Source organism: Sinocyclocheilus rhinocerous, unplaced genomic scaffold (genome assembly GCF_001515625.1).
Source record: "Sinocyclocheilus rhinocerous isolate Xijiao unplaced genomic scaffold, SAMN03320098_v1.1 scaffold1351, whole genome shotgun sequence".
NCBI classification, from domain to species: Eukaryota; Metazoa; Chordata; class Actinopteri; order Cypriniformes; family Cyprinidae; genus Sinocyclocheilus; species Sinocyclocheilus rhinocerous.
The window spans coordinates 879,943-893,794 of record NW_015654494.1 but is presented as its reverse complement, the minus strand read 5'-3'; the positions used below and the strand labels follow the sequence as shown (position 1 = coordinate 893,794).

At 41.3% G+C, this 13,852-nt stretch overlaps 1 protein-coding gene across 9 annotated transcripts in view; it reads right to left on the bottom strand.

Moving 5' to 3' along the window:
* LOC107717167 (receptor-type tyrosine-protein phosphatase S-like) overlaps positions 1–13,852 on the bottom strand; it is a 256,786-nt gene that overhangs the window by 38,461 nt on the left and 204,473 nt on the right. For 7 of the 9 annotated variants that reach the window (XM_016523839.1, XM_016523838.1, XM_016523831.1 and 4 more), the window contains 7 exons: positions 13,253–13,567; positions 9,650–9,843; positions 8,326–8,352; positions 6,973–7,090; positions 1,385–1,978; positions 385–479; positions 35–288 (listed from right to left, as the gene is read on the bottom strand). In XM_016523839.1, the coding sequence (XP_016379325.1) occupies positions 35–288; positions 385–479; positions 1,385–1,978; positions 6,973–7,090; positions 8,326–8,352; positions 9,650–9,843; positions 13,253–13,567 (1,597 nt within the window). The remainder of the gene's footprint in view (positions 1–34; positions 289–384; positions 480–1,384; positions 1,979–6,972; positions 7,091–8,325; positions 8,353–9,649; positions 9,844–13,252; positions 13,568–13,852) is intronic. The other 2 variants (XM_016523840.1, XM_016523837.1) reach the window with 1 other exon arrangement.

The following is a 13,852-nucleotide window of genomic DNA, read 5'->3' as shown; positions in this document are numbered from 1 at the left end:
TTTCTGACCTAGAACAGCATTTGGTTTTCCTTACTTGATCAACTCTTTGGATTCCAGCGGTGGGAAGACAATGGTCAGAGTACTGTCTGGCTCTCTTTTCGGGTCCAACTCTGGCTTTCGGACCAGAATAGGTGGCGCCGTTAGTGCGATGAGCTTGTGTTTGGGTCCACCGTCACTGCTCTCCTGGCAGGTGATTCTGAACTCGTAGGTGCTGTTGGGTCGCAAGTTGGTGATGAGAGCTTTGGTCATCCTAGCGTCAATGTCAACCTTCTGCCGGTTGTACTCGATCTGAGGACCAATGTGCATCGATAAATTGTTCAAAAACAGATCCTGGCAATAATACTGATATTGAATGAACAAAACAGGATTCATTAGCTCACTTACCATGCAGCGGTATGGGAAGCGGCTATCGGAAAACTTCCAGGTCAGCAGTACCGTGGTTTTGGTGGCCAGCTTCACGGTGAAGTTCTTAGGAACATCTGTCCAGAGGTGAACGGAGGAAAGACACTTTAGAAATGGAAAAAGCACAACAAGACAAGGGAAAGAAGGCTGACAGAGTGTTCGACGCTTGCGACCAGTTTTCCCCCAAAGGAGAGGGGCTTTGGTCCCTCTGAGTGAGTGGTGTGTGGCGTTAGCTGTGAAGGGGAGGGGGGAGGCGCTCAGTTGGGACAAACAGCACGCTAGACTAGACTGGTGAACACAGAACCACAGGATCGCACAGTACTCTGCCTGCCCTGGCCCGGCAGTGCCGCCCCAACAAGAACATTTGGCAAGCAGCTCCCATAATCCCCCCTGAACGATTCCAGAATAGCTGAACCCACATTATGTTTGAGTAACCCACTGCTGCGCGCTCTCGAATTTGGATAGGCACTGCCGTGGCAGAAAGCCCGACAGGAATGAGGACAATCCCCAAACACAGTTGTCATGCCCACACTTGTTAGCAGTGCATCATGGGACACCATGCTGCAAACCATCCCAGTGTGGGAGCGGGGGGGGGAAGGTGAGTACAGAAAAGAGGAACCGTTAAACCAAACAACGAAAAATGCAGAAGAAAACCCAAACAAAGTAAACAAATGTGCCTGATTCGACTTCAGATCTGGGATCTCCTTGACGTAGCTCTCGCCTACCTTGGAATACTAGGGGAGTTTTGTGATTGGATGAGTGAATGTGCTGGGCGTGTCTGACCAATCGGCACTTACCTCACAAAAATTGATGCTCCTCCCCTTTCAAAACTGACTGACTTTAACTTACTGACTTATTTTACCTTGTTGTGGGGGAGGGTGTTAGTGAGGTATGTGGCTCCCAGAGAACTTTATATAATCGGGTGTAGGTGCTTGCATTGTAGAGGTTTGTCCCTTGAGGCGGGGAAATGAGCAACCCATACCTGCTTCGTAGGCCACTGTTTCATACTGGATCGATGGGCTGTAGGGCCCTGGACCTACACTGGTGTGCGCTCGAATTTTCACATCGTACACTGCGTTGGGCCTCAGGCTGTTGAGGGTGTAGCTGTTCTCACTTGCCGGCAGACGCAGTTCCTTGGGTCCGCCAACCATTCCGGCCTCTTGGTAAGCCAGTGTGTATTCTGTTATAGCGCCGTTGCGCTCCGCTAGCACCGGAGGCAACCAGGCAAATTGGAGCGAGCAGCAGGTAATGTTAGACCCTTCGATTATTTGCGGATACCCTCGAGGAACCTCCTCTGGGACTTTTAGTTCTCGGGTAGCCTCTTCACCAAATCCCGATCTGGACTTGGCGGACACTTTGAAGACATACGTGGCCCCTCGGTGGATATTGCTAATGGAATATTCCAGCTCCTGAGGGCCGAACTCCAGCGTGGCCAGGGGGCTCACATGCTTTCGGCCAATCTGTAGCCGATAGCCTTGCACCTCGAGACCCGGAGCAACGAAATCTGGGGGTTGCCAGCGCACTAATGCGGTAGTCTCTGAGTTTTGGTTGACGGAGAGAAAGGGAGGCCCCGGCACTGCAAAAAGAGAAAGAGGGACATTACATTCAATTGAAATGAACCGTATCTCACATAAGTCAGTTGTATCGTAACTAGGTGTATTTTCATCCTGGTACTCCCTACTAAAGAAAAGCCATTTAAAATGACTTTAAATGGATTTATTACAAACCCAGTTCCTGTAAAGTACCATTATATAAGCATGTACATTTTGTACAAACTATCATAAAGGCACTAACAGCACATATACTCCTTACTCAAAATGTTACCCAGAGAGTCTGCGAGTCAGAACAACCTGTTTTGAAAAAGCTATTAATTTTTAAGTGACTAGATGGTTGTTGAACAGATCACTGGATGAGAGATGGTGGGTTAACAGCTGTATGATAGAGAAGGAGAGCATGAGAACAGACAGGAGGACGAATGACTCCAGGAAAAAAAAGAAGTGCTGATGAAGGTGACGGGGAAAAGGCGCAATCTGCCGCTGCGAGAGGACAACGAGGGTCAGAGACGCCGTGATTGTGGCCCGCTTCCCCTCGCCAATGGCACTCCAGTCCACTCCACTGGACGACACACAATCCTCTCCACAGGACCACAGGCACGTTTCCCATTAGGCCTTGCATTAACGGCCACTGTTGACCCACAGCCACTGATTAAGATAGGATTGCGTTTCACACTCACGCCCTCCCCCCTTCTATACTTCCCTTTTTCTCTCTGTCCTTCTCATCTCCAGTGGAGGAGACGCCGCTACAAAAAAGAGGAACAAAATAAAATAACCTTCAGCTAACATGCAATTAACCTGCCGACAGGACTTACAGGGAGTTATATTAAGCGTATAAAGCACGACTGCCAGCTGACATGACTTAGCCCTGAGAAAACTGCAGCGCTGCATTCTGGGCCGAACTGATACCAAATATACAAAAGACAAGGGCAAAACCAACCAAATATGTCTGAATATAACTGTCCGACTAAATTTCCTCAGCACAGGATAACAAAAAGTTAAATGTAATTAACATTCTTTAATTTTTCTACAATACACAAGAATTTAATCAAAGTAACATTCCACAAATGAACATGTTTGTAGTGATTTTACCATGGTAAAGGGCACATGGGCATCAAGCAAAGTTGTTGCTTTTATAAAATTTTAGCAACAGCAGAAACAGACACAACTGTTCAATATATAATTAAATTAAATCTTCTACTAAGTGCTCAGCTATCTGTTTACAGTTTTCAGGAAATGTACCAATTTGGTGCACCAATAAAGATTTCAAAGACAGCTGATCCAATCTAATTCTAGAGCTGGAACTATACGTTTCATAAAAATAAACAAAATCAATTTATGAGCACCATAATGCCAGTTTGTAATCCCATAATTCAAAAACCTCAATCTACAGAAAGTTCAACTCCATGCCACAGTGTCCTGGCATCAGACGATATTAGACAAGAAGCTCCAGAGACCAACCGAGGAGCTTCACTCTCCACAATCAGGACTGGAGCAAGTGGCCCTAAGTGGACCAATTAATTGAAGAGAATAACCACAGTGCCGGGAGGATTGTGAGTCATCCAGACTCTCTGTTCCCTGAGCCGTGGCGGCCGTCCAAGCGGACACTCGTGAAGAACACCTCCAGCCCCTGCATTAGCATGCAATCTGCTCATCTCCCACAAGGATGAAAGGAGACAGGAGGAAATTTAAAAAAGGAAGGCTCGCACTTGATCGGAATCTGGCCTACCGACGCCTAAACTTAAAGATGTGACGGTTTGTGTTTAAAGCACGTGGAATCGCGAATGATAAGGCGCATTAGCAAAGGGTTTGACAGCATGCACATCAACCAGTCCATCGGCTCTGAAACAAGAACAGAATCAATCATTCCTGTGTCATTCCTCCTGGACAACAGGCAGCATCAATTAGATCGATAGAAGGACATCTGCTTTGAGATCAAGGCGCAGGAAACCGATAACGTAGCTCTTTGAACGCAGCATTAATAATGTTTGTCAATATGGTTGACGTGTGCTTAAACATAATACAAAAAATATAGTTTCTATTCATTTTTATTTAATTTAGTTATTTTAGAAATATTAGTATATTTTTTAATGATTTGAATTCATGCTAATAACCCTGAATATTTAAAACGTATTTTTTTTTTAGAGGTTTTCCAACTTAATTTTAGTTGTAGTAATTTTGTTGTGTGTTTTTGCCATTTTTTGTTTACATTTATAGTTTTTATTAATTTATATCTTAGTTGTGTTATTTTAGTGCTTAAACAAAAAAGAGAAATGTTGCCTTGGCACCTAGCTGAAATTAAATATATGGTTTTTATTTCATTTCAGTTGATGTTTTATTTAATTTAACGATAACAACCCTGATTTTCACCACTAAAATATTACTGCTCACTCCAGCGCACATTATTTTGTTGCATGCAACTGGAATGACATCTTGGCGTGTTCGTAGAGCCTGACTGACGGGCTTCACGCTGCCGGGTCTCCGTTCTGAAGTGTATCTCCGACATGCAGAATGGCAGCTCGGGGACAGCCGGCTCTCTCAGATGACAGGCGGCCTTGTGGACGGTTCGGGGTTTGAAAGGGGCGGGTCGGCCCTTATCAATACAATAAGGCAGGGGCTTAAGTTGTCTGACAGCATTATGTAGCAGAAATGAGGCATGAAAGTGCCCCGGAGTGGCTCCTCTGAGCCCCATTGGTCAAGCTTCCCCTCTGTTCTGGCACATGAAAGAGCATGGTGCCACTTCTTTAAGTAGGGCTGAGTCTGCCCTTGTTTATTTATTTATTTATTTTGTCTGCTGTAAGCATTTCGCCACACTTTCGGAGGCGGGAAGCGCAGGGACATCCTTCCTTTGACTGCGCCACATCACTGTGTGAGTGAGAGGGAGAGAGACAGGCATTCAGAATGACATGCATATATGGCGCCGCTGTCACACTTGACATTTGCAATCGGCACACCTGTCTCGTCAGCGTCTGGAGTTTGAGAGCTAACTGCAGAGGAAAACCGACTACGCATATGTGGCTAGCTAATATATCTTATTAGCATTATTCATATACTATACTGCTCAAAAGGTACTTCAAAATATATCATGCTATTAGCATGATGGTAGTGTCCAAAATTCAGTCAAACCCCCACTGTTCTTACACTATGGATGCATATTTTCAAAACGGACTAGTTAGTGGGCTGTCAGGTGAAAATCTTACCATCAGCAAGGATTAGCACTATTTTAACTTAACTTAAGGCATCTTAAAAGAAAAAGCTCATGGCGTCAGATGCATAAAAAACAATGAGAAGCAACGCAAAAGCCAAAACATGATCGTCTACATGTATACAGAGATAGAATACTAGCATGATGGTAGTGTCCAAAACTCACTAACATGGTATTCACTTTTCTGGTACGTTTAGGCAAGGCCAACCTGATCATTCTTACACTAGGGATGTATAAAACAACATATTTTCAAAAGAGACCAGTTAGATGGCTTGTAGTAGAAGTGAATAATCAGACAGGATTAGTGCCATTTTTACTTAATGTTGTACCTTAAAATAAAACACTCATGGTATCAGACACATAAAAAACAAAATATGAAAAAAAAATCTAACAGCTAAAACATGTTTGTCTGCATGTGTACAGAGAAAAAGTACGTATAAAAATGGCATTAACATTGCATGGAAATAGTGATTCTCTTCCCTGTACAATTAGGCTAACACAGCAAGCTAATTTACTAATCTGTGGTTAACTGGTCCATCATTCTGACCCACTAATGCCTTACTCAAACTTCAGCCCTCTACATCAGTTCATGTTTTCTGAAAACTAAACTTTGTTGCAGTAGCAGGCCATGTGTGGCTAACCGCTAATGCACAATCCCAGCTATACGTTCCCTTATAGCTTTTATGTACTCCAGACACACTATATAGGCCATGTTTGTTTTTTCTTATTCGATTGAAGTCCCTTAAGGTTAATTTTGCTCCTGTAGCTCATAACACCTGGCCTGCGGTGCTCTGGAGCTCGGCTAATGATAACGTCATTATTACCGACCTGCTCCTTTAGTCACCACCAGCTTGGGTTTGCTGCGGGCTCCGTCTCCTTTTATATATATATATATTCAGAAGTGCACTTAATTTCTACAGCAATGTGGATCATTATTATTGGCATTTAGCGTGTCATCCAGCATGACCAGGTTATAGATTACAATTCCTGCTCATCTACGACACATGTCTGTGCATTAATTCAACAGAGAGCCTGAGCAAACAGACTGTCAGAATAATGCATTTCTCTCCAGGTCGGCCGGTAAGCTGTGAGCACACACGCCCTTCTGATGGCCTCCTATTTTCCAATATTTCACGTGAAAGTGAGTGAGCTTTGATCAGCGCGCATGACGGAGAGGAAATTAATGCAATGCGCTTGCAGAGAAAAAAGCAACTGTGGGTCCTGCAGCTTACAGAGAATTGCGCTTCACATCAAACCAGTTCAAGATATTCATGCAATTTTTGGGTTACACAAATGATCTATTTATAAAAATAAATATCACCAATGTATACCTAATTTCTTCAAAAGGTTGCTTGAATTTTGCACAAAATAAGCTTAGTTTTTGTTTGTACTTTACTTAATGCACAACATCACAGCACAAAACACCCTTTCATGCCAGGCATAAAGGAACCCTGATGTTACATCATTCCCCCTGTGCACCATTAATATTTTTCTATCGCCGATCTGTGGTTAACTGGTCCATCATTCTGACCCACTAATGCCTTACTCAAACTTCAGCCCTCTACATCAGTTCATGTTTTCTGAAAACTAAACTTTGTTGCAGTAGCAGGCCATGTGTGGCTAACCACTAATGCACAATCCCAGCTATACGTTCCCTTATAGCTTTTATGTACTCCAGACACACTATATAGGCCATGTTTGTTTTTTCTTATTCGATTGAAGTCCCTTAAGGTTAATTTTGCTCCTGTAGCTCATAACACCTGGCCTGCGGTGCTCTGGAGCTCGGCTAATGATAACGTCATTATTACCGACCTGCTCCTTTAGTCACCACCAGCTTGGGTTTGCTGCGGGCTCCGTCTCCTTTGGTGGTGTAGGCTGCCACGGTGATGGAGTACGTGGTGTCAGGCTGCAGGCCCCCGATGACCATCTCCTGTGGTTAATGGACACAAAGAGGGAAGTTAGCACTATGTTATGGAACTGAATTTTTTAAAGACTTTACTACATGTCACCTGCACAGGCCTGGCATCAGTTTCCTCTCTTTTCAATGCCACAGCCTGCAATCTGTACTCTGCTGTCTTTTTTTAAAAAGTATATTAAACTAGCAACTTGTCACATTAATACCGAATGTCACAACATCACAGCACAAAACACCCTTTCATGCCAGGCATAAAGGAACCCTGATGTTACATCATTCCCCCTGTGCACCATTAATATTTTTCTATCGCCGTCACACACACACACACACACACACACACACACAAACACACAAACACACACACACACTGGACGTGAGGTTGCATTAGTTTTCTCTCTCTGACAAAAATCAGCTCATTATAAAAATCTTGCAACACAAAAATGGTTTACATGACACTTTATCTTCAACGCATCAATCTATATGCATCAATATGAAAGAAAAATATATTTTTTGAGATATTTTAATGACCCTGGTTTATCCCTCTCATAGACCCATTCAATTGTCTCATTTCTCACTTTTTCTAAATTTAGAGGTCAGTTACAAAAATATTTCTTCCCTGATGAGACTCTGAACCACTTGGACTTGAAAGGAACATGTTTTTCTTCCAATCTACCAATTTGTACAAAGCCAAAAATCTAAGTTCCTGAGATATCATGCCCTAAACTTGGCTTTCTGGATATCTGAGCTTTACAAAATGAAAATCTACATGAAATATTTACACACCTCAGTTCATTATAAAAATCTTGCAATGCAATGCAAAAAAAGGTTTACATGAGACTTGAACTTCAACATCCATGCATAAATCTGTGCATCAATCCATTCAATTTTCTAGAATTTTTACACATTTACCAAGTTTAGAGGCCAGTTTAGAAAATATTTCTACCAGGATGACTCTCTGAACCACTAAGACTTGAAGGGAACACATTTTTCTACCAATCTACCAATTTGTACAAAGCTAGCAATCCAAGTTCCTGAGATATCATACCCTGAACATGGCTTCTCAAGACATTTATGCCTATTAAAAAATGCTAGAATCCACATGATCTACAGTGTTTATGACATTTCCCCAATAAAAACAGCATTTGAATTTCTGCCTATAAACATGTTCAATGACTGAGATACAAAGCGGGTCTGATGTAACATCACAGGTTCTCACATCACACCGAACACTCGCCGACAGCCATACTCACATATTCAGCTGTGTCGTCCATTTCCCACTAACATCCCCCACCCGGGAGGAGAAAGAGGGAGCACGGTTTGAAAGAGAGGAAAAAGACAGACAGAAAGAAAGAGAGGAAAGCGTAAGACGAAACAAGGTAAAAGTGCCAAGGAAATGGAAGAACGGCAGAGTGTTTTAAAGTAGGTCAGTGTGGATTAGGGTGAAAAAAATCATGAAGATTGAAGACGAGGCAGGAAATTGAGTGGCCGCTGCTATCTGAGCATGTCATTCCTGCAGTTTTTTCTTCACCATTTCATTTAGTAAGAGTATAAAAAGGCTGGTTTGGAATTTAATATCAGATCACAACAGCTATTCTTCTGAAAAATGCTCCAAGTCTTATGCGATTCAAAATGTATTTGATGTCTAAAAGTTTTGGGATAACTCACCTCAACCCCAAAAATGTACTTTTATTCAAAATGTTCACATGAACATTTTATTATTTTATCATTACATAAATGTTTGTGATATTTAAACAGACCAAAACAAATAATAATAAAAAAATCACCTTTTGTACAGAATAAACATAGAATCAATATTATTGTATCGTGACCCAGATATCGATATAATACCAACCGATTCCCACGCAGCTGACAACTGTAAATGATACGGTCATAAACATAAGCGGGATAAATTCAAAAGCTTTAGTCACGGTTTGTTCAAAGCTGTAATATTTGCAGCTGTGAGGAGAATAAGGCACATGGTATCTGTAATTTCACTGTTTTCATGACAGAAGCTTGTATTATAATTTTAGGTTGCAGCCAGAGGCGCTCGCTTGCTTTTTCTTCTTTTTTTCTTTCTTTTTCTGCCGCTTCTGCTTTTAAATCAAGTCGGAATTGTGATCGCAGTGCTCAAGTGCCTCATGTTTTTGTGGAGCTCTCGGGGCGCTCAATACGGCTGACATAATCAGCTTTTGTTGACTTTATCTATGACACTAGAGCCTTAGAGGTTAAACTTATTAGAGGTTTGACTAAACCGTGCAATTCTAATGGCTGATAAGATGTTTTGGACAGCTTGTGGAAAGCATTCTAGAGGCTATAAAAGAACTTCACAGATTAAATTGTTTATAAAAAGATTTTCATACATTTGTTGCAGTGGCCATGAGTGTGTTAAATACTTGCAAGATATTGGGTCGCATTTGCTGCAACAGTATCCTAAAAATAGACATTAACCAATTGTCTGCGCACCCTTGATGACGTCAGTTAAAAAGGAAATTGGAAAGAAAAACAATAAACAACTACCTTTTTGTTTCAGGAAATGTTAATATTCAGCACAGCGGCATTGTTGCGTTAACATACCTGTGCATCGGCGAGCATGACGTCCTTGATGAGGGGCAGGCCACGGGATTCGCCGTTCTCGACACGGACGTAGTGCACCTGGTATCCACGGATCTGCCCGTGCTGTTTCCCTGGCAATAGGGAGCGCCACATTACCTTGATGGTGGTGGAGTTCAGCACCTCAACCTCCACACGCCGAGGGGGGGCCCCGGGCACTGCAATGGGAAAAGATGACACGCTATGAGGTATTGAGATTACCATATTATCATTAAAACTACATTTTTAAAAACATTATGGTGGCTTTTGCCTGTGCAAAACTCACCAATATGATGCTAAGGTGTTGCTTTGTGCTACTTGAGTTACTTACCTAATTTTTGTTCATATTACTAACTCTTAGTTTGAGCAATGGTAGTAGTGATAATTGCCTTAGCATTTTCATCATGAATGGGACATAAGAAGTCAATTAAAGCTTATGTTTTACAATCAAAACACACTGATTAGTATCTTTAGTTTTTAATGAGCATAATTAAAACCCACTCGTCTAGAAATGTTTCACTTTTTACCAATTTTAGGGGTCAGTTTTAAAAATATTTTTATCCTGATGAGACTCTGAACCACTTGGACTTGAAGAGAACACATTTTTCTACCAATTCACCAATTTATATATAGCTAGCAATCATCACACCTAAGATATTACACCTAAACATGACTTTCCATATGTTTTTTGGGCTTTAAAAAACAAAATTGTTAAAATTTGCATTAAATATTTTACACACCTCGGTTCATTATAAAAATCTTGCAACACAATAAAAGTGTTTATATGAGACTTGAACTTCAACATGAATGCTTATATCGATGCGTGTCCATCCATTTTCTTTGTGACTTTGTGATTACCACTCGATCATCTAGAATTTTTTCACTATTTATTAAATTTAAAGGTCAGTTACAAAAATATTTCAACCCTGATGAGACTCTGAACCACATGGACTTCACAAAAACTAATTTTTCTACCAATCTACCAATTTATGCATAGCTAGAAATCATAGTTCCTGAGATATCATATCCTAAACATGACTTTCCAGATGTTTTTGGGCTTTAAAAAGCATGAAAATTTTTAAATCTACATTAAATATTTTATACACCTCAGTTCATTATAAAAATAATGCAACGTAATAAAACTGTTAACATTAAACTTGAACTTCAACATGAATGCATATATCTATGGATGTCCATTCATTTTCTTTGTGACTTACTTCGTGATTACCACTCTTTTACTCACTATTTACCAAAATTAAAGGTCAGTTATAAAAATATTTCAACCCTGATGAGACTCTGAACCACTTGGACTTGAAGAAAGCACATTTTTCTACCAATCCACCAATTTATACATAGCTAGCAATCATGGTTCCTGAGATATCATACCCTTAACATGGCTTCCCAGACATTCATTAGCTATTAAAAACATGAAAATTTTAGGATCTACATGAAATATGTTACAGACCTCAGTTTCAGTCCCATATAAACTAAATCTTCTTTAATTACATCTGATTCGGCAAGGACAGACTCTCTGTGTGATCTAAAAATAGTGCAATGTACCAATTATTACTGAGCACCTTAAGACCGTACGATACGCCATCTCTGTATGGCTGAAAAGAAAATAAGCTCCTGCGTCTCAGCTAGTAGAAAAAAAATTAACTTAAATGATTTTAGCAAATGGCTGCAATATAACAAAGAGTGAAAAATTTAAGGGGGTCTGAATACTTTCCGTACCCACTGTACATTCAATTATGTGAAAACCAGGCTACTGATTAAGCGCCCATCTTCAGGGACATTTAATCAACTGTAATATCACACCCCCATATACCCGAGCAACCATTTCATTCCCTTCCATTTCACTATCTTTCTTATCTGAGCACTGATCAATTCGCGAGTCTGCCGTCTGCAGTCTTTTACCTGCGAGCTAATGAAAATCCTTTTATACGAGGCCTTGATGTTTAATACCGCCGGTCATTCAGTACTGCTGTAAGGAGGAGACCGATTTCCTGGATGGTCAATAAAAGACGCCATAAGGGGATGTACTGTATATTGGGGCCTGACTATTCCGTATTAGATGCTATAACAGTACAAGTCTCCAAGGATGTGACTGTCGTAATGCATCGCTACTCAAATAACTCCATGTTGTGGGTTGGTCAAACGAGATTTCCCAGCGGAGGTCTTGGGGTAGCGTTCCCTCTCTCCCGACCCGCCTACAGTTGTTGACCGGCCCGTCAAAACTATCCATCCTAGGGCGGCCCAAAGCGCCAGTGAAAGGCTGTGCTCCGTATTGATTACTAGCTTGTATCTTGAACTAGCGCTGTCAGTCATGGAGAAAGACTGCTGTCACCGGGGAACGTCCGACACAATTTCTTACTCTAGCTGGATTTATTTCAGTGCTCATAAGCTGTCCGAGTGCTTTACAAAGAGAAGTGATGGATGAAAATGATGCTAAGTCAATGTTTCCTCTATCACGCAATGCTAGTCAATAGATCTTGTCCTGAAAAGAGTAAGCTGTCTACACGGACGTATAATCAACATTTCTCTCGCCTCATCCACCATCTTGGACTTATTTTCTCACTAAACTTGGCCAGGGACCATATAAGGTCACTGAAAAATGAATGGGGGAAATTATAAGACCAAATATGGTGGCTGTGGGAAAGTAGGTACAGCCTTTTAGTTAAAAGAGCCAATTGCGTTGAAGCTTGAAATCATTAAGAACAGATCCATTACAACTAATGATATAAAATGTTAAACATTTAAAACATGTAAAACAAGATCAATGTACTTGAGAATCAACACTGTGTACGATAATACAAGTGTATTTTGTCTTTGTGAACTGGCATATTGTAAAAAATTATTTTTCAAAGTTGTAAATAAAGATTACTGGAATACACTTTACAAAAATACTATTTCAGTCTTTAAACTGTTAGATTTTGCTGTATTTGGCTGAGCAGTGGTTTGGGTGGCTCGCCAATTTCTCCAATACATAAAATAAGTAAGCTTGACCAGAGTTCTTGTGAGGAGAAGAATTTACTGAAGGTAGCAGTGTAGCAGCTCTTCAACAGTGATGTTAGCTTGTCGGTCTTCAAAAAATCTTAACCCTTGTAAGAGTCTCAGCTTCTCCCAAAGTTCTGTCTGTGAGACAAATAATAGATACTGTTAGGACCTTCTGTAGGAGTTCCTGAGGAGTGCTGTTCCTTTGTTATTCTAATTGTACGGACCATTATGTTCACACCTTTGTGTGACTGTTTCTCTTGATTGCATCTGAGACACAATCCCAATCTAAATGCATCTGATTAAAGATACATATAATCTTTCATTGCTTCAAAATTTCATGTTTAATTCAATGTGTTACTGCCCATTTATTTGTAATTAATTGTAAAATTTACTAGCAATTTCTGAGTGACAATTTATTTCCAGTGTAGATTTTTTAAAAACTTATTTCAGGTTAAAAAAAGTAATTAGATTCAATCTATGAAAACAAATATTGGTATCTTATACAGTGTTGTTTCTCAATGAAACTTCTCTTCTAGCAAACTTTTAGATATTTCAGCTAGAAAACAAGTCAAAAGACTCATTTTAAATTACCGTCCTCGTCTGTGCGGCACAGCAGCGGCTCGCTCTCGGGGCCCGGACCCACGCTGGTGGAGGCCGCCACGGTGACTCGGTACAAGGTCCACTTCTCCAGCCGCTGCAGCTGGATCTGATTGGAGCTGGGGGGCACCGCTGGCTCCTCCAAGGGCTCCGTGTTGACCTCGGCCCCGGCCCCCACCACCGCGTAGCGCACTATGTACCCGGCCAGCGCCCCGTTCTGGCTCTCGGCCGGCGGAGGGCGCCAACTTACCAGCAGGGTGGTGGAGCTGGAGCTGGAGCACTTAATGTCTTGAGGGGGGGCGGAGGGCTCTGCTCAGGTTTGGGAAAGGGGGAGAGGAGGGGGTGGAAAACAAAAAACGAAAAGATGGGAAAGAGAAAAAGAAATGATAAAAGGGAAAAAACAACTGAAAAAAACAAGCAGAGACATACTGAAACATAAAAAAAACAAGGAAAACAAATGCAAAGGGCAAATGCAAACAGAAGAGCTTGGTTTTGAAGGGGTCAGGGTGTTTGGCATGCATGCATAAATATGAAGCATGAAGGTTTAACTTTGGCTTGATTTCCGTGTCACAGATCTAGAAGTAACACCACAGA